Genomic DNA, 19,028 nt, shown 5'->3' with positions numbered 1-19,028 from the left:
GACAAGTAACCTGATGCAATGCTTAATTTTTTTATTGAAGTAAAAATACCACACAACATGCATTACTATGGGATCTTATTCTCGCAACTCCATAAAAAAAAAAAAAACACTACTGCACCATTACACAGAAGTATTGCAAAGACATTACCTGTTTCTGTCAGTTAAACATTGTCCGTGCTTGTGCTCCAACTGTTTGGTAGCAACTAGTGAAGCAGAGACTAAGTACATGTGTACCAAGCAATCAAATGAAAAGATCTGAACATTTAATGCTGAGTATGCCGAGAGATAAATTTAAATGTGGTGTGGGGCACGGCAGTTATTTGCACTCCTCAATCACACAGCTAATCAGTAAAGAGTGTGGTGTGTGCAATCCAGTCACAGAAACATATAAATAAAGTATCACTTTAGTTTTATTCCAACTGTCTGCTGATATTCTTTAATAAAGCACTGTTTGTAGTAAATTACATTTCATAATATATAACATATTTAGTTACTGTTTTTTGGTAATTAATGAGTGATATATCTAGGTTACTTTTAAATGTAATGTTCCCCAACACTGGTGATGAACGTATGTATTATGCGTTCTCTATTCAGTAGGCAAGATAAACTCCTCCTATTGAAACATTTGGTGCTTAATTCTTCAATTAAATTGTAAAGAAAAAAAAAACAAAAAAAAACATGTAGCTGCTTACTGCATGTGTTCTGATAGAGTAAGGTAGTTTAAGGGGCTGAATCCCAATCAATGGGTATATAGCTTTATCACAACAGTTGTTCATAAGTTTCACTTATTTAGAACACAGAAATCATATTTTTTTGTCAGAAGTTTCTAATTTTTTTTAAATGATTACAACACAAAGTACTTTATGTAGTTTATGATGTCGGCTTCAGCCTTAATCAATGCTACTGTTAAACGTTTCAGAATGTATTGATGGTGGTAGTAAGCATTGTTTAAATATTCAGTGTTTGGCAATGGTAGTAGAAGTAGAAAACGTATCCTGGCACACTGTCTAACACAGTAAGGAAAAATGAAATTCATATTATATGTATAGTCATTTTATCCTTTTCTAAAAGTATATATACATACTTACCTGCACCTAATCCACCGTATTTTTGAGGATACTGCACAGACAAACATAGCTGCATACAGATTTGAGTCTTTCCTGCAGAACTTTCCCCTGCTAACTCTGCAATACCAACAAGTGGTAGGCCACCCCTCAAAAACTTGTCTAGAATAGGGCAACCAAGGCTCAGTTTTGTTGTCTGGTCAAAGGATGGGCATTCTCCTTGATGTAGCTGTAGGGCTGTTGCGATTAAAAGAGAAAAGAGAAGAGAAAAAAAAATATCAAAAAATAAGACGTGTTAAAGACCAACAATTGGCATCAACAAATTTGATTTCACTCTTTTAGCATTAATCAGAAATTATGCCAATTACACCAACTAAATCTTAAATATGTTCCTGAGCTTCTTCTTCAAAGACCAATTTTCACTAGAAATGTATTACCATAATGCTTGGATTTGAGCAGGGTAAAGAAGTATATTTCCTTAACTGCCAGGTAAAAATAATCTAGTGTCCAAGGAGTTTGTAGTAAAGCAAACAGATCACTAGTCCAAAAGCCAACCGGTTTGACTTTGCGTCTCTTGTCTCTTAACCTGCTTACCTTCAAATGCATGACTGTTTCTCTGTAATATAAACTTGCTGTATGAATAAAAATTTACCTAACTTTCACTATCATTCTAATCTGTTAAACCAGGAAAACCATTAAATAATACATTGTACATTTTTTGCTGAAACTGCATTTATAGCTACATGTGTATTTTCATGCCCTTGTGATTCTTCTCTTGCTAGATTCCCATAATATCCCCTGTCGTAAAGACACTGGTATTCTAATAAAGAAGTGGATTCTTCAATGTGTTTTATGTGTTAGCCACCTGTTATAGCTGGGGTTTTCCTGATAGAAGCTGCCACTATCTTCTGCAAGTGAAGGACATCATCCTGGGAAAGCTTCAGTAGTGTTTGGAGTTCCAGTCCTGACAAACTTAAGATCTCCTTAGTTGATTGAATTTTTGCTAACAAGAAAAGAATCAAACAGATTAAAACATAGTAAGGAGTTTTAAGTGGATTTACAATAGCCCATTTACTAAAGTGTGATTCCCCCATCATTAAAAACAGATTCTTCAGTTAAATGTTGTAAACATTCTTCAAAAGCATATCAAGTAAATTAAAACACTAGACAACTATGACAAGAACAGGACATTCAACATAACAAACTTGTTCATTCTAATTCATCAACCTGTGGTCCGCAAAAAATTTCGACTGAATAATTTTTACCTGCTGCTCAATCTTTTCATTAATAATTGCTTCCATTAATTTACCTGTGATGCACATTAACCTTACTGGCCTATTGTTACCTATATCAGCTCAATCACCCTTTTAATAAAATGGGATGATATTTCTTAGCTTCTAGTCTTTCAGAAATTTTCTTAGTGTGCAGAGATTTTCGAAAAGTATGTGCCAAAAGTTTATATACTGTATGTGCCACTGAACATCCTCATAAACTTGAGGATAAATGTTATTTGGTCATGGTGACATCAACCCGTTTAATCCAAGCAGTACTTCTACAATTTCTAAATCACTGTGTACCTGCTTAGTAGTCCCTATTACGTTTAAGAGGTTATTGACTACTTTACACGTATAAAATTCAGTAAAATGAAAGTTCAAAGCATTTGCTATTTCACTATCCGTATATAGGTAGCACAGTGGCGCAGTGGTAGCGCTGTTGCCTCGCAGTAAAGAGGCCTGGGTTCGCTTCCCGGGTCCTCCCTGCGTGGAGTTTGCATGTTCTCCCCGTGTCTGCGTGGGTTTCCTCCCACAGTCCAATGACATGCAGGTTAGGTGCACTGGCGATTCTAAATTGGCCCTAGTGTGTGCTTGGTGTGTGGGTGTGTGTGTGGTGGGTTGGCGCCATGCCCGGGATTGGTTCCTGCCTTGCGCCCTGTGTTGGATGGGATTGGCTCCAGCAGACCCCCCGTGACCCAGTGTTCGGATTCAGCGGGTTGGAAAATGGATGGATGGACTATCCGTATATTCTATCTTACCTTTACTGTCCCTAATACTCTTACCTCCTCTTTGACTGTTCTTGTATTCCTAAAATATTACAAGAATCTCTTAGAACCATCTTTCTTTTGTGTGTCATATAGACACATAGAATAAATTATTAAGTTCAGAGAGTGGTACTTTTGGGACTCTCAAATCTTAACTTGAAACTGTTATTTTGGAAAACCTAAGTGAATAAGGTGAATGAATGGTCTATCCTCATCACAACTGGTCTTTGTTCTAAAGACTAGTTGCTCCTCCTGTAGTGCAGCTATATCCTCGCAAGAATGTGAACATTAGTGCCTATTTTTTAGATTTGCATATGGAATTTTTTCCTGAAAATGTTGGAGCGATGAGTGAATGATTCCATTTGGATATAAAAGACATGGTAGGAAGTTACTAGGGATGTTAGTCTGTCGTCATACTGACATCCCATTGCAGAATGATTCAAAGGAATGCACCAGAAAAAGTGTACAAATGATGGACCACCAAACAAAGTTTTGCATCAAAAAAATTAAGAAGTGACAAACACTAGAGAAGTTCTATGTAAGTCAATAAAAATGTATTGTTTTGTTTACAAATACACCAATCAGCTACTACATTAAAACCACTGACAGGTAAAGTGAATAACATTGATTCTTTTGTTACAATGGCACCTGGCAAGGGGTGAGACATACAGTATTAGGCAGCAAGTGAACAGTTAGTTCTTGAAGGCGATGTGTTGGAAACAGGAAAAATGGGCAAGCGTATGGAGCTGAGTGACTTTGACAAGGGCCAAATTTTGATGGCTGGGTCAGAGTATTTGTAGTATACAGTGGCTAGTACCTGCCAAAAGTGGTCCAAGGAAGGACAACCAATGAACCAGTTACAGGATCATGGGCCCCAAAATCTCACTGATATGCATGGGGAGTGAAGGCAAGTCTGTCTAGTCCGAGGCCACAGAAGAGCTACTGTAATGCAAATTGCTGAAAAAATTAATGTTGGCCAATGACACAAAAGCATCACAGCTTACTGCATAGCCACAGATCAGTTAGAATGCCCATGCTGACCCCTGTCCACCGCTGAAAGTGCCTACAATGGGCAAATGAACATCAGAACTGGACCATGGGAGAAGACTGCCTGGTCTGATGAATCACATTTTCTTTTAGATCATATGGATGGCCAGGTCTGTGTTCATCGTTTACCTGAGGAAGAGATGACAGAAAGATGCACTTTGGAAAGAAAACAAATTGGCAGAGGCAATGTCATGCCCTGGGCCAGTGGTTCTCAGTGTTCAGTCCTCAGGGAGCCATGTAGCTGCAAGCTTTTGTCCCAACCCATTTCTTCTCTTAATTGGACTCCTACCTCAAATAGGAATCCCAGATTCTATGTCTTTGCAACCATCTGGAAATTACAAACTGGTTATGCTAGATTTTTATTGAGTAAAACAGGACGTTGCTGTGTATGTGTTAGATGGGCAAGAATGAACTCTTTTCCAGTTGTATTTATTTTTTTAAAGTTCTAATTATTTAGACAATTATTTACTAATAAGCATACAAATGGGTAACGCTGAAGCACCTTTCAGAGTTATTTGTACTGGTGTCTTCTCAGCTTGATATCTGTATTTAAATACAATTAAGAAAGCAAATTCTATTGAAATGGTAATTTAAAAAAACAAAAACAAAGTAAGCATTTAAAGATACACAAAACATACAAATACTTAATTTTCTATAAATGTAAATCTGATACTACTGCATTTTTATAAATGCAAAATAAAAGGAAAATGCATCAGCTAGCTAAACATTGAGATCAATTGAAGATAACAAAGACCTACTGGTTGAAACATAAACCTGCAGCCACAGGGGGCCCTGAGGACTAAACATTGAGAACCACTGTTCTGGGCAATGTTCTCCTGGGAAACCTTGGGTCCTGGCATTCATGTAGATGTTACTTTGACATGACCCATCTACCTAACACATTTTTCCATACCACATACTCGCCTTCATGGCAACAGTATTTTGATGGAAGAGGCCTCTTTCAACAAAATAATGTGCCCTGCAACACTGTAAAAATTGTTTAGGAATGATTTGAGGAACACAACAAAGAGTTTAAGGTTTTGACTTGTCCTCCAAAATCCCCATGTCTTGATCAGATTGAGCATCTGTGGGAGGTGCTGGAAACACAAGGCTGATTCATGAAGGCCCCACCTTGCAGTTTACAAGACTTAAGGGATGTGCTGCTAATCTCATGTTTTGTGGAGATCATGCCTCGACGGATCAGAGCTGTTTTGGTAGCATGAGGGGGACATACACAATATTAGGCAGGTGGTTTTAATGTTGTGGTGTATGTCTACAAATATATTAGATAGATAGATAGATAGATAGATAGATAGATAGATAGATAGATATTTATTAATCCCAAGGGGAAATTCTCATACTCCAGCAGCAGCACACGGATACAAAAAACAATATTAAATTAAAGAGTAATAAAAATGTAGGTAAAAACAGACAATAACTTTGAATAATGTTAACGTTTACCCCCCCCCGGGTGGAGTTGAAGAGTCGCATAGTTTGGTGGACATTATTACTGTTATTAAATATTATTACTAAATATTTTCATGTTAAATGGTTTTAAAACAATATTATATACATTAATAAATTGTGCACTGTAATTTGTTACATTTTAATTAAATTTCTTTTCAGGTTTGTACTTAAATGCGACATAATGGAAACATATTTTTACCGGGTTCTTGAATACATATAAAATTATTCGAAATTAAAACAATTATTAGGAGTCTAGCTTTGCAGATCTGTGTTATGCAATTAAGATTATTTGTTAGTAATATCCATAACGCCATATTTTAGACGCAGACAAATCACTTATGTAAGAATTTTGTATCTGAAAATCCAATATGAAAAACAGAATCGAAACAAAAAGCATTTCGAAACAGAATTCTTAGATCTGTAATTGATAATTGTCATAATCATTGTTTTGTAAACAGTTCACATTTATGTTCTAGTTACTCTAGTATATTTGGTTTCCTGTAATACATATATGGGGCGAGGAAGTTATGCGTTTTTATATAGGTACGTAATGTTTTCGCATATTATAAAAAAGGACATCTAAACAAGTTTGTAAACTACGCAAAAGAATCTATTCTGTGTATACAACTTTAAAAAAAAAAAGTTATATCTTTATTAATTGCTCAGAATTTAAACCGAGAAGCATACCTCTCTTAACGGCGAGCAAAACACTAGGTTTTAACTCCAAATGATCCCAGTCCATACCGCCAAAGATCACCAGTTCATTCGAGCAACCATTTCTGACCACTTGGCTCCTTCCAAAACATCCCGCCTTTTTGGTCTCGTCCACATGCTTTGAAACTAGTAGGGGAACTCTCTAGTTTCCATGCTTTACTTTAATCGATTTTGCCAATTTTACGAGGATAAAATTGCATAATGTATTTATAAGTTTCACTAATATAACATATTGAAATTTAAAATCGAGAAAAAATAAAAATAAATAATAAAATAATGTTGACAATACCCTATGTTGCAAACATGGTCCATTCCGTGCAGTCCTCGAATTTTATTGGCTGGTGTTTTACGTCTTTCAGTCCAAGAAGCGGTGTGTCAACTGGCGAACTTCGGCACCACGATTGGTTCATCGTGGGAGCCTCGCCGATGTGGGGCGGCAACAATATGAGGTTTGCTCTCCGGTCGAGGCTTCGGATTAGTCAAAAGAAATGCCACTTATTAAGGGTCGACCGAAAGGGTGAAGGTAGGCGTGTACCAGCAGTGAAGTTGGTTGGGCGAAAATGTCCGCTGTGCCCGATGGCAAAAAGCTGGTCCGTAGTCCAAGCGGATTGCGTATGGTTCCTGAGAACGGAGCTTTCAGCAGCCCTTTCTATCTTGACGAACCGCAGTGGGTACCAGATAAGGAGGTGAGACTGCCTGAGCTAGAGCAAAGGGTGCACGATGTGACGAGTCTAGTTGCACGTACTTTCTCAGCGGGATTGTTTATATTGTGTGGGATAGTCGCTTTAATGACAGCCTGACTGCTGTGTGCAGCGGAGTCTCCAGCTGGTGAGCTGTATGTTCCAAGGGCGGCTCCATAGTCCGGGACTAGCGGACAGCTATGGTTTTCGATAGGAATTGTGTTTACTGCCGATGTGTCTTTTTGTCAGCCTTGGTTCTTGCTGCCCCCACCCCCCTCTTTTTATTGACATACTACCTTTAAATATCCGTGGTAATTTTGCTTGTAATAATTTTAAATGTCATGGAAACCGGTGTTGTGGTTTATGAATACTTGAATGTTTTCATTTTTGCAACGATTTAGCCCGTTCACCTCTTTTTAAACAACTTAAACCAGACAATACAAAGATGTAGAGTAAAAAGGATGGCGGTAGAGCGTCAAAGTTAGGAGCATCTTAAAATTCTGGTTATATTTTTAGCAACTGGGATTCTCTGATAGCAGACATGAACGAGACTCTGGTCTAACATCATTATTAGAGCAGCCCTTCTTCGAAATAGAGAATGATTTTCAAAGGAAACGCTGCAGGAAGATAGAGGCCAGGCCATGTAGTTGAAAAGAAATGCTGAGATTCTTTTTTTTTTTTTTTTTTTTTTTTTTTTTTTTTTTTTTTTTTGTATTATGACCGTAATGTCCAAATTATGGAGACGATTAGCCTCAGCATAGCTCTGCCACCTTAACAGAAAAATTATTAAATCAAGCAAGAGTGACTGACAGGAGTGACCATTTTTATCTGAGTTTTATTCTTTATCATTTAATCGAACATACAGAAGCACTGGGTTTGATTCAACACCCCCTAATAAATGTTCACATTCACTAATAGCACTAATTGAGCATTGCATATCATATTATGCATTGTTTCACCCTCCCATTAAATTGATTCTTGGCTACGTCCCTGTCACCTTTTGATACACTGTGAAACATTATATGGTAGCTAGGTTTACTAGAGAGATTTTTTTGCATAGCTGGTTAAAGGGGTAGTAAATTACCCCCAGATTTGTAAAATAAAAAGTATCCAGGCATGCAAGTCTGCTAAAGTGTGGCTTTTTTTTTTTTTTTTTTGCAATCAATAGTGCATTGGTATTGTGATACAGAATCTACCCCCATCACCGTATGTGAACAAAAAACAAAGGTTTTTATCCAGTACAGTACCAGCAGTTTTTTTTTTTTGTAAATACTCTGCCAGACTTTCCTTTTTATTACAGACTGGTTATATAACTGTTCCATTATTAGTATATGTTAAAGTATCACACACATTTTATTGTTAAAATACTTACTGAACAATTTAGAAATGTGCCAAACTTGTAGCATCTAGTAATTTATGGCACTGTTACCTCCTTCCAATCTGATTGCTTCTTTAAGCATTGAAACATGCATGTCTGAGAACACACTTAGAATGGCTTGTTTTCTTCTTCGATGTTTATGTGGAAAGGGCTATTGCTCACTGAGATTCAACATGCCATCTGTTATATAGAGTTGTATTTGAGATGCCATCTCATCGTCACTTTAATTGTTGCTATTCAAAAATTTGCAGTGACAACAGAAAAATATGCCATTATTGCACTTCATGTGAACTTTTTTTAGTCCCAGAACTAAATTCTTTTCTTGCTGACACCAGACTATTATGCAACATGTTTATTTTCTATATCACTGTGACAAGAAATAGTCTTGCTGCCATCTCAGACAGAATTATGCTTGTACCTGTACTCTCTGAGGTGTGCTATGTGGGTCCTTGGTCCTGTTCTGGTGCTTTCTGCACCAGATGGGCCAAAGACTAAACCACATCCACTCTAATATTCATTACTCAGAGAAACCTTTTGTAACTGCAGGATGTTTTATTATTAATTTGTTTCATGGATATATTTATCTCTGGATGTCACAATACTTAATTTTTTTCAGTCTGTTCATGGTTGGTGGAGGATTTCTAACTGCCTTTTTATTTAAGAGGGCACTTCAAGCAGCTCCTTGTGTTAATTATGAATTGCTAAATATTTGTGATATAGTAAAGCAAAGGCTTTTTTTAACATTGATATAAGAAGTATTACAGTAGACCCCTGCAAAGTCGTGGTTCAGGGTTTGCGGACTCAGTCGTTCGCGGATTTTTCCTTAGAACCTAACTATTAATTGTTAGCGGAAAGCACAAATATCCTCCGCAATTTTTTATGGCTTTTTTCATGGCAATACTGTGCTGTAGAGAAAACAGGAAGCAACCGCTGAGGAAAACGTGGTTTGGGATGGTGAAAGTAGCCATTCCGAGAGCGTTATTCATTTCTCCTTGCTGCTGATTGACTACTGCCCTGTGTCACGTCTCCAGCTTAGTGTCCTCGTGTTTTCCATTTTGTTATTGTATTCATTTTGTTATTCTTAAACGCACAAGATGTCACTGAAATGCCCTGCACCTTCTAAGGCTTCTGGAACTGAGCCTAAGCACCAGAAGGAAGTTTAAAACACTCCAGGAGAAGGTTGAACTACTGGATTTGCTCCGGGAACCAAAAAGTTATGCTGCAGTAGCGTGCCACTATGGCATTAATGAAAGCACCACACGCTACATAAAGAAGAACGAAGCAGCAATCTGGAGTACCGTATCTGTAAGTTTCTGTGATAGTGCCATAAAGGTAATTCCCATAAGGAATAAAAATATCGTCAGGATGGAATCTACCTTGGCATTGTGGATCATCGACTGCAGGAAGAAGAACATCCCCTTGGATGGTAACATCATCCGTGAGAAAGCACAGAAATTGTAGCAGCAGTTTTCTACAGGAGACAATGTAGCAACTTCCCATCACAATGTTCCTGAAACCTATAAAGAAAATCCAGCATGAAACCCCACCAGAAGAAGACCTGTCCAAAGATACGACTCCTCCTGAAGTGCCTGAAGAAGAGGCGCCACCCAAGGAGTTTTAAATCCTCTGCATCGTACTGCACAGCTACTTCATCATCATCGTCATCAATATCATTCATCATTGGTGAGCACCCGTACATTTTACTGTATTTTAATTAAATGAAATTATTATGTATTTACTCTAATTTTATAACAAAGAAAATGACAGCGCATACCAAAGAAAACGCACTTACATGAATTACAGTACGTATAGCGGTAACATCGGTATTTTACATTCTAGCACCGCGGGAGACATAGCAGTACAGTACTGTACAGTATACGGGTTTACCTTTTACATTCTGTTTTTAGGTAATGTATTAAGCTGAGTTTGCAACGAAATTACTGTAAATTGCTTTGTGGGCATACTGTATTTAGGGTTTAAACTATAAAAATAGGCATTTAAAAGGCATTTTTAACCACATCCAAAAGTCGCGGTTTTTCACAATTCACGGGTGCTTTAGGAATGTAACCCCCGGGAATTTTGGGTACTGTATTTTTGTTTACTTTTTTAGCATATGGCTGATTGCGTGCTGCATGACATCAATAAAAAAAATAACAAAGTTTACCACCTGCTCTTATAGTCATTTTATATATTAGACCTGATCTGCATATCTGTTGACAGTGATCACAGCACTTATTTTGGGCCTCCCTGACCTTGAGCTGTGCTTTTTACAGTCTTTCCTGTCTTTAACTGTAAATGTCAAATTTCTTTCAGAAACATTAAAAATATCTCTCCCTTTAGCCTCACTGTCGCTTTCTGAGCATTCTTTGGCATTTACACCCCTTTCATCCACATTTTATAAACAAAAAAAAAAATCATCTTGACAGCTATAATTTAGACCACCACTCAGCTTTAACTAAAACTGCTCCCTTAAGCATTTGGCTTTTGTGGTATAATTCAACACTAAGACACTTAAGATCAATGAAAACAACTGGCTGATGCTTTTAGAGACTGTGGAGAAAGACTTACCATCAAAAGTCTTACAGATTATCATTAACCACAACAAAGAATATTTATTAAGGAAGAGTAATACAGGGTAGCAATGATTAACTAAGGATTTTATCATCTGCGCTTAATAAAACAATTCACTTGTTCTATTATCAGTTATTCCACTGTAGAATGTGAAACCTTCCTTTACCCTTTCATGACAAATTTAAAAACCTAAATGATTCTACTAACACCAGTTCATAATCCTTTTTTTTTCTCTCCACTGTCTGTTGACCTCCTTTATGGATTAAAACCAAATTTGTGAAAATTTTGTAAAGTATTCAGAAAAATGAGGCCTTTCACTTTTGTACCAGATTCCATCTCAGCCGCACCCTACAAGTCTCGACTGTCATGACAGTAATAAATGTATTCTTGATATACTGCTGATATGAACATCTTTCTACTTACCAAGGAGTTGAAGCCCAGTCATAAAACTGAGTCTGAAATTTTCATGTTGTTTCTCACATACCTTTTTTATCTGAATGTCCTAAATATACTTAACCTCTATTGAGCTGATAGAGTCATTCCAGTCCTTTGTCAGGGAATGTAGCACAGCTGTGAAACTGTGAATCACAGTATTCAAATGGCATGGATGGAGATCATGCTTGGTATCTCTTGCAGTGCTATCTAGTGGTTGAAGTCCTGCCTAACTGACAGTCAGGAATTTGTCAGTCCTAGCAAATGCTACTCCAGCATATCACCAGTCATACAAGGACTTCCTCGGGTCTTTGTCCTTGGGCCCCCTGCTTTTCTCTGTCTGCATGCTTTTGCCTGACTCTGTTATTCATAGCTTTTATTTTCTTTGCTGTTGATATTCTCATGTATTTCTCTGTTTAAAGTGGATGTTTATCTGAAACCTCCTTGCTGGTAAATTGTGTTCAAGGAATTAAATGCTTGATGGAGCACAACTCTTTAGAATTGAGCAGCAAAACAGAACTTGTGCTATTAGCAGTACAGCCCAGCTTAAGAAAATAAACACCTTTTTATTCATTGTAGGTGTATCATACATGTGTCTTCTGTAAAAAGTCATTGGAATCATTTTTTACTCCCTCCCTTTTGAATTTAACTTGCATATATCACAGCAAGAAGGTTTATTCCTGTGTGTGGTCATTCCAGTTCTTTTCTAACAAGCGTGTCCATACTTTAATCAGATCTCGCATTGACTCCGTTAGTGCTCTGTTGGCAGGTGCCCCTTCTAATGTGCCATTTCAACTCCATCTGGTTCCAAACTCTGCTGCAAGAGTTCTCACTAAGACTTGGCAGTATTCAGTACATAATGTTCTGTCTTCACTGGCTCCATGTGTCTTCTAGGATTTAAGTACAGAATCCTGTTACTAACATATAAAGCTTCAAATGGCCTTGACTGACTGCATCAGTAACTTCCTACATAACAATCTTCCTGTCTGCCTTTACTGGTCCAAACTAACCTGCACTATGTGACAGCGTGCATACAGGCTTTGGACCTAAAGCAATTTGGTCTACTGACTTGGTTCATTCTTTTAAAATCAATCCTAAAACATCTCTTCAGGAAGGCATTTAACTTTCATTCTATACATTAAGGTTCTTTAGTTATTGCCTTCTAGTGCTTGGCATTTTATTTTTGTTTGTTTTTATTGTGGCAGCTTAGAAATATGTGCTTAATGTGCTTACAACTGAACACCAGCAAAACCAAGGAGCTGGTGGTGGATTTTAGGAGGACCAGGCCCCTCATGGACCCCATGATCATCAGAGGTGACTGTGTGCAGAGGGTACAGACCAATAAATACATGGGAGTGCAGCTGGATGCAAAATTGGACTGGACTGCCAATAGTGATGCTCTGTGTAAGAAAAAATAGAGCTGACTATACTTCCTTAGAAGGCTGGCGTCCTTCAACATCTGCAATAAGATGCTGCAGATGTTTTAACAGACGCGGTTTTGTGCTGGGGAGGTAGCATAAAGAAGAGGGACGCCTCACGCCTGGACAAACTGGTGAGGAAGGCAGGCTCTATTGTAGGCACGGAGCTGGACAGTTTGACATCCATGGCAGAGTGACGGCACTGAGCAGGCTCCTGTCAATCATGGAGAATCCACTGCATCCACTGAACCGTATCCTCTCCAGACAGGGGAGCAGCTTCAGCGACAGACTGCTGTCACCGTCCTGCTCCACTGACTGAGGAAATCGTTCCTCCCCCACACCATACGACTCTTCAATTCCAAAGAAACGTTAATATTATACAAAGTTATTGTGTGTCTGTTATACCTGCATTGTTATCACTGTTTAATTTAATATTGTTTTTATAAGTATGCTGCTGCTGGAGTATGTGAATTTCCCCTTGGGATTAATAAAATATCTATCTAATGTTTATTTTTTATTTGGTGTAAGACTTTGATGCTAGTTTTTGTCCAGTGATATTTATTGAGATTTTTCTGTGCCTCAGTCCCTGTTGTTCCCCTTTTTGAATATTGATAAAGCACTGTGAACTTAGGAAAGGTGCCGCATAAAGAAAATCCTTTTTTTTTTTTTATTTTTTTTTATTTTCTATAAATGCAATTTGACGTTGGAGGTCAAAACAAATTCACCATATCATTTCTTAGAATTGTCTTCTTTTGTGCTAACTGTCATATGGTAGGGTGCTCTGTGAAAGGATGCTTATAAAATAAAGATTTCATTGATTAAGATTGTTTCATTTGCATTAATGCTTGCTTTATTACTGTTGTGGTCATGTTTTGTATAATAAATAATATGATGTACAAATTAACATAATATTTTCAGGTAATCCAATTCAGAGTTGTTGGTGGTCAGAAGTGATACCAGCCTCTTTGGACAAAAGGCAGAAATCATTCCATTCCAAGGCCCATGTTCACACCCAAATACTTAAATGGACCAATTTTGTATTGTATCAAACCTGAACCAAGCGTACATGTCTTTAGGATGTGGGAGTAACACAAAATAAGAATATTTTGCAGGATTCTATCCAATTATGATGCATAATCTGACATTAAAAGTACACAATTTGTGCATTGTTAGAGAACTTGATTTAACCAGATAGTCAGATCTGAGTGACAGTTGTTTCAGTTTTTAGTGCCTTGTGATTAACAAAATGACAAACCAGGTTGATTGAGGGATTTGGAAATTACAGCAAGATGGATTGTCAATTAATCAATACATAAGTATTGCCTCTAAGGCAACAGAATCTTTTGCATTATCTTGAGTATAATGGTTTTGTTGTGAAAAGGATAAACTGGAGCACCTTTTATACCATTTGTCTGTTTATTCTATAGCAATGACAAATATGCTACTCTGTATGCCATATACATTCCAAATTTTACAAATCCGTGTTCCCACAGTGGCCAGAGATGGAACACTGTTGATGAACCTGGCAATCTGCTCTAGTAATATTGTGACTTCTCAAGTAACTGTATGTGGAAGACTGGGTGGGTGTGGAGGCCATGAGAAAACAATTCTTTTGAGCATATATGGCACCTTACTAGGGAGCTAGGTGAGAGGGGTGAGGGTTAAATACAAGTTCATTATTTTTTTGGAGGTGTACTGTTAATGTTGGATCCAATGTCGGTATCTAGAAGAAAAAAATCTTGTTCAAAGGCAAAAACTGACTTGAATGTACAACCCCAGTTCCAAAAAAGTTGGGATGCTGTGTAAAATATAAATAAAAATGGAATGCAATTATTTTTAAATCTCCTAAACCTATATTTAATTCACAATAAGACACAGAAAACAGCAAATGTTGAAAGTGAGACATTTTACTATTTCATGAAAAATATTAGCTCATTTTGAATTTTATGGCAGAAACATGTCTGAAAAAAGTTGGGATGGGGGCAGCAAAAGGCTGGAAAAGTAAGTGGTACTAAAAAGAAGCAACTGTAGGAACATTTTACAACTAATTAAGTTAATTGACAACAGGTCAGTAACATGATTGGGCATAAAAAGAGCATCTTAGAGAGGCAGAGTCCCTCGGAAGTAAAGATAGGCAGAGGTTCACCAATCTGCAAAAAACTGTGTCTAAAAATTGTGGAACAATTTCAGAATAATGTTCCTCAACATGAAATTTAGAAGGCTTTGAATATTTCATCATTGAGAGTACATAATACCAAAAGATTCAGAGAATCTGGAGAAATCTCTGTGCGCAAGGGGCAAGGATGAAAATCCATGTCCAATGCCCGTGATCTTTAAGCCCTCGGGCACCATTGCATTATTAATAGGCATGATTCTGTCATGAAATCACTGCATGGGCTCATGAACACTTCCAAAAATCATTGTCTGTGAACACAATTTGCCGTGCCATCCACAAATGCAAGTTTAAAACTGTATCATGCAAAGAAGAAGCCATGTGAACATGGTTTAGAAACAATGCTGTCTTTTCAGGCCAAAGTACGTTGAAAATGGACTGTGGCAAAGTGGAAAACTGTTCTGTGGTTGGATGAATCAAAATTTGAAATTCTTTATGGAAAACATGGATGACACGTCCTCTGGACTAAAGAGGAGTGGGACCATCCAGCTTGCTATCAGTGCTCAGTTCAAAAGCCTGTTTCTCTGATGGTATAGTGGTGCATTAGTGCCTATGGAATTGGCAGCATGCACTTCTGCAAAGGCAACATCAATGCTGAACGGTATATACAGGTTTTACAGCAACATATGCTTCCATCCAGACAACATCTTTTTCAGGGAAGGCCTTGCATATTTCAGCAACACAGTGCTAAATCGCATGCTGCATCTATTACAACAGCATGGCTTCAAAGTAGAAGAGTTTGGGGTGTTGAACTGGCCTACCTGCAATCCAGACCTTTCACCAATTGAAAACATTTGGCTTAAAATCAGACAAAAAAAAATAAGACAAAGAAGTCTTGGGACTGTTGGGCAGGTAGAGTCCTATATCAAGCAAGAATGGGACAACATTCCTCTCTCAAAAGTACAGCAGCTGGTCCTCTCAGTTCCCAGTTGTTTATGAACTGTTGTTAAAAGAGGGGATGCTAAACAGTGTTAAATAGTCCTGACCTAACTTTTTGACACATGTTGCTGCCATCAAATTCAAAATGACCTTATTCTTTTCTTAAAATGTATGTTTTCTGTTTAAACAATTGATGTTTTCTATGTTCTATTGTGGAAAAAAATAAGGGTTTATGAAATTTGCAAACCATTGCATTCTGTTTTTATTTACATTTTACACTGCGTCAACTTTTTTGGAATTGGGTTTATAAATGAAGTGTTTGCTTTTACTTAGCACAAATTTTGGAAATAATATTACTTGTTCATATCTTTTGAATAGGTAGCTTGTATCGTTATTAATAAAAGTAACAGCCATCTGAGCCCATTTTGGGAAAGATTTTTTTTTCTTTTCCACTACTCTGCTCTTGTATCTACGTTGTGGTAGTAAGTTTTTTTTTTTTTTTGCTTTAATAATCCTCCAGTACCCTGAAAGTCATTCTTTAACCTGAGATCATGACTTACTGCTGCGTAAATTAAAAAACTGTTTATTGCACCAAGCAAAAGCTGTCTTCCTTTTTCTATTATAGATGATAAAAAATAACCACCATGTTTTTGATTTTCCTATTGTTATGTATAACATCTACTTTTAGAAGACCATTTTAATGTGAGCAATGCTGATTTTAGGTGACTCGGCCAACCTGCAATTCCAGACACAGTCTGTCTTAGTTGGCTACTTTCAGTAGGGATTTTTCTGGGGAGGAAGAGAGAGTTATAAGGTTAATTGTATTACATTTTTGTCTTAATTGTAAGGGAGAAAGAGATGATCCCTTTAGATGAATCCTCTTTGTAATTCTGTGACTAATAGCTTACACCTGCAGAAATCAACTGCCATCACATGCTGTAAAATATCTTGTCAAATACACTCTTTTTTTTTTTTTAAATATGTTGGTAGTTTTCATATAGCCAAGGAACTAATTATACCTTATGATTCTTAGGCTTAATATTTGCTAAGTTAGTAGTTTCCCAGTAAACATGCATAGTGGGCTTTTGAAGACTATGGAGTGTCAATTCGCTAAAACAAAAAGCATTTGTGAGTACATTGATGGATGAACTCATTTCTCCATTTAGACCAGTGCTGTTTATAAGGATAACTCTTCATGAGTTCACAAACAAACTACCAAACATTTACTCATTTTAGTAAGGTAACTTAGAAAAGAAAACAACAGCACAGTATGAAAATCTGTTGTGAAGGCAAGCCTATTGACAGTGGCAAACTGAAATTTTACATTTTGCATCATCTCAGTAAAATGTTTTTCTTTATGGATAACAGTTTTAATCCGATTTATGGCACTCTCATTCCCGTGTGTCACATGAACGATTTAAATGGAGTCTGTAGACATATAGGATGCAGTTGTTAATTTTTTTATGTAACTTAAAGCTTAGGAAAGACCACATTACTTACATCACACAAAAACATCTCATAATATGTATCCAGAAATATCAAAAATATTAAGTCACAGCTCCGTAGTGTGTGTTGGTTTTTTTTTTTGGTTTTTTTTTCTCTTCTACTTTCCTTTGTGTGAAGACTATCACAACTCTCCTGAGGTAGATTTAAACCCCCACTCTAGGTACTTGTCTGCATGGGTTTTCTCAAGGTAGTCACAGGTTTCTTTGCACATCCTAAACATTACTTTTACTTTTTAATTTGCTTACATTTACTGTAGCTTAAGGTGATAAACCATTTCAAGCTAGCCTGGTGAGTAAGTGTGTGACTATATATGAATGTGTCCTGCATCCGATGGTCAAAAAGCATGGTGATCTACAGGAATTATTTTAGAGAGTAGGTTGAGGGGGATAGGTTGAGTGTTATTTGTGGGCTCTGTCTTGGAAGTGCGACAGCACATCAGACACAGATTTTTTTTTTTTCCCCCCTTTACGGGTAGGTAGCCACGCATGTGTTGTGAGAAAATGCATAGTTATCTAAAATTATGACCTCCATTTTTTTTTTAAATACACTTTTCACATTTCTGCTTCTTTTAAAACAGTGTTATTACTGGTGGCTGAGGCAGGTTTGGTTCTTAGCATTTTTATTACGTTCACTACATTGTTGAAAGTTGCCATGCTCCACAAAGTTACGTACCGACTCAAAAGTGTCTAATCAAAGTAGCTGTACCAAATATCTTTTTCTTTAAATCCACCACAACTAACTTTTTCATTACAAATTTTACAGATGACAGTCCTATTACTTTCAGACTCTCTCAAATATTTCCAAACAATTATTTTCCTCAGCAGTTTTTCCTTATTTTTTTCTTGCCGGTACTGCATACAGTATGCCCTCAGCTTAATATATTCTGCATCACAAAAATGGCAGTCCAATCCACCAATTACAAACCAATTGTCTATTTCACAATAATAAGCAAAAAACTGCCAATTTCAATCTAGGACCAATTGATTTGTGTATCATTACTCCTATGTCTTGATCGGTCAGAACAATAAGAAACCACTGTTATAGCAACCCTAATATTTTTTTTGTCTAATCTTGGGACTAACATTAGTACTAAGCTACTTCTGATGTCCTTTAAATTTTAGTTATGTGTCGTTTGTTACTTTGTACCTTTTTACTAATCACTCAAATATCTTGCATGTGTTTTTGATTTTTTTGTAAATTAACTATATAAAGGAATCTGTTGAATAAATAAAAAATGGTACTGTAATGTATTGCAGTGATTAGTAAGTAGTACAACATTTAACACACACACTTGTTTTTTGTGTGTTTTCCTCCCCTGAAACAAGTAAAAACATAGTATGTCACCACTGCCAGTCTTTTTCATATGAACTGAGGAACTAAGAAGTGTGTGCTTCTCCAGATTAGCTTTGAATACATCAGTTTGTAATTAATAAATCGCATTTATATAACACTTTTCTAGCCTACTCAAAGCACTTTTACATAGGAAGTGAGGAATCAACAGTGTGTACCATCCACCTGGACGATGTAACGGAACCCATTTTTGTGCCAGTAGATTCATCACCCATTAGCTTTTAGGTGGTGAAGGAGTAAGGGAGGTAGATTACCAAGGGACAGGGGATGATTAGCAGGCCAGAATGACCTGGCTGTGGTGGGCAATTTAG

General features: G+C 37.1%; 2 protein-coding genes across 3 annotated transcripts in view; one reads left to right on the top strand and one right to left on the bottom strand.

Annotated features, from left to right (window-relative positions):
* xrcc3 (X-ray repair complementing defective repair in Chinese hamster cells 3) overlaps window positions 1-6,413 on the bottom strand; it is a 32,093-nt gene extending 25,680 nt beyond the window's left edge. The window contains exons 1-3 of the mRNA XM_028822358.2: window positions 6,304-6,413; window positions 1,930-2,067; window positions 1,089-1,301 (exon numbers count right to left, since the gene is read on the bottom strand). Coding sequence (XP_028678191.1) covers window positions 1,089-1,301; window positions 1,930-2,067; window positions 6,304-6,358 — 406 coding nt within the window. The 5' untranslated portion in view covers window positions 6,359-6,413. The remainder of the gene's footprint in view (window positions 1-1,088; window positions 1,302-1,929; window positions 2,068-6,303) is intronic.
* A 347-nt stretch (window positions 6,414-6,760) lies between these two features.
* zfyve21 (zinc finger, FYVE domain containing 21) overlaps window positions 6,761-19,028 on the top strand; it is a 33,449-nt gene continuing 21,181 nt past the window's right edge. The window contains exon 1 of one of the 2 annotated variants that reach the window (XM_028821474.1): window positions 6,761-7,016. In XM_028821474.1, coding sequence (XP_028677307.1) covers window positions 6,891-7,016 — 126 coding nt within the window. In that variant the 5' untranslated portion in view covers window positions 6,761-6,890. The remainder of the gene's footprint in view (window positions 7,017-19,028) is intronic. The other variant, XM_028821475.2, reaches the window with a different exon arrangement.

This window comes from Erpetoichthys calabaricus, chromosome 16, assembly GCF_900747795.2.
Source record: "Erpetoichthys calabaricus chromosome 16, fErpCal1.3, whole genome shotgun sequence".
Taxonomy (NCBI): Eukaryota; Metazoa; Chordata; class Cladistia; order Polypteriformes; family Polypteridae; genus Erpetoichthys; species Erpetoichthys calabaricus.
This window is presented reverse-complemented; position numbering and strand designations above follow the sequence as displayed.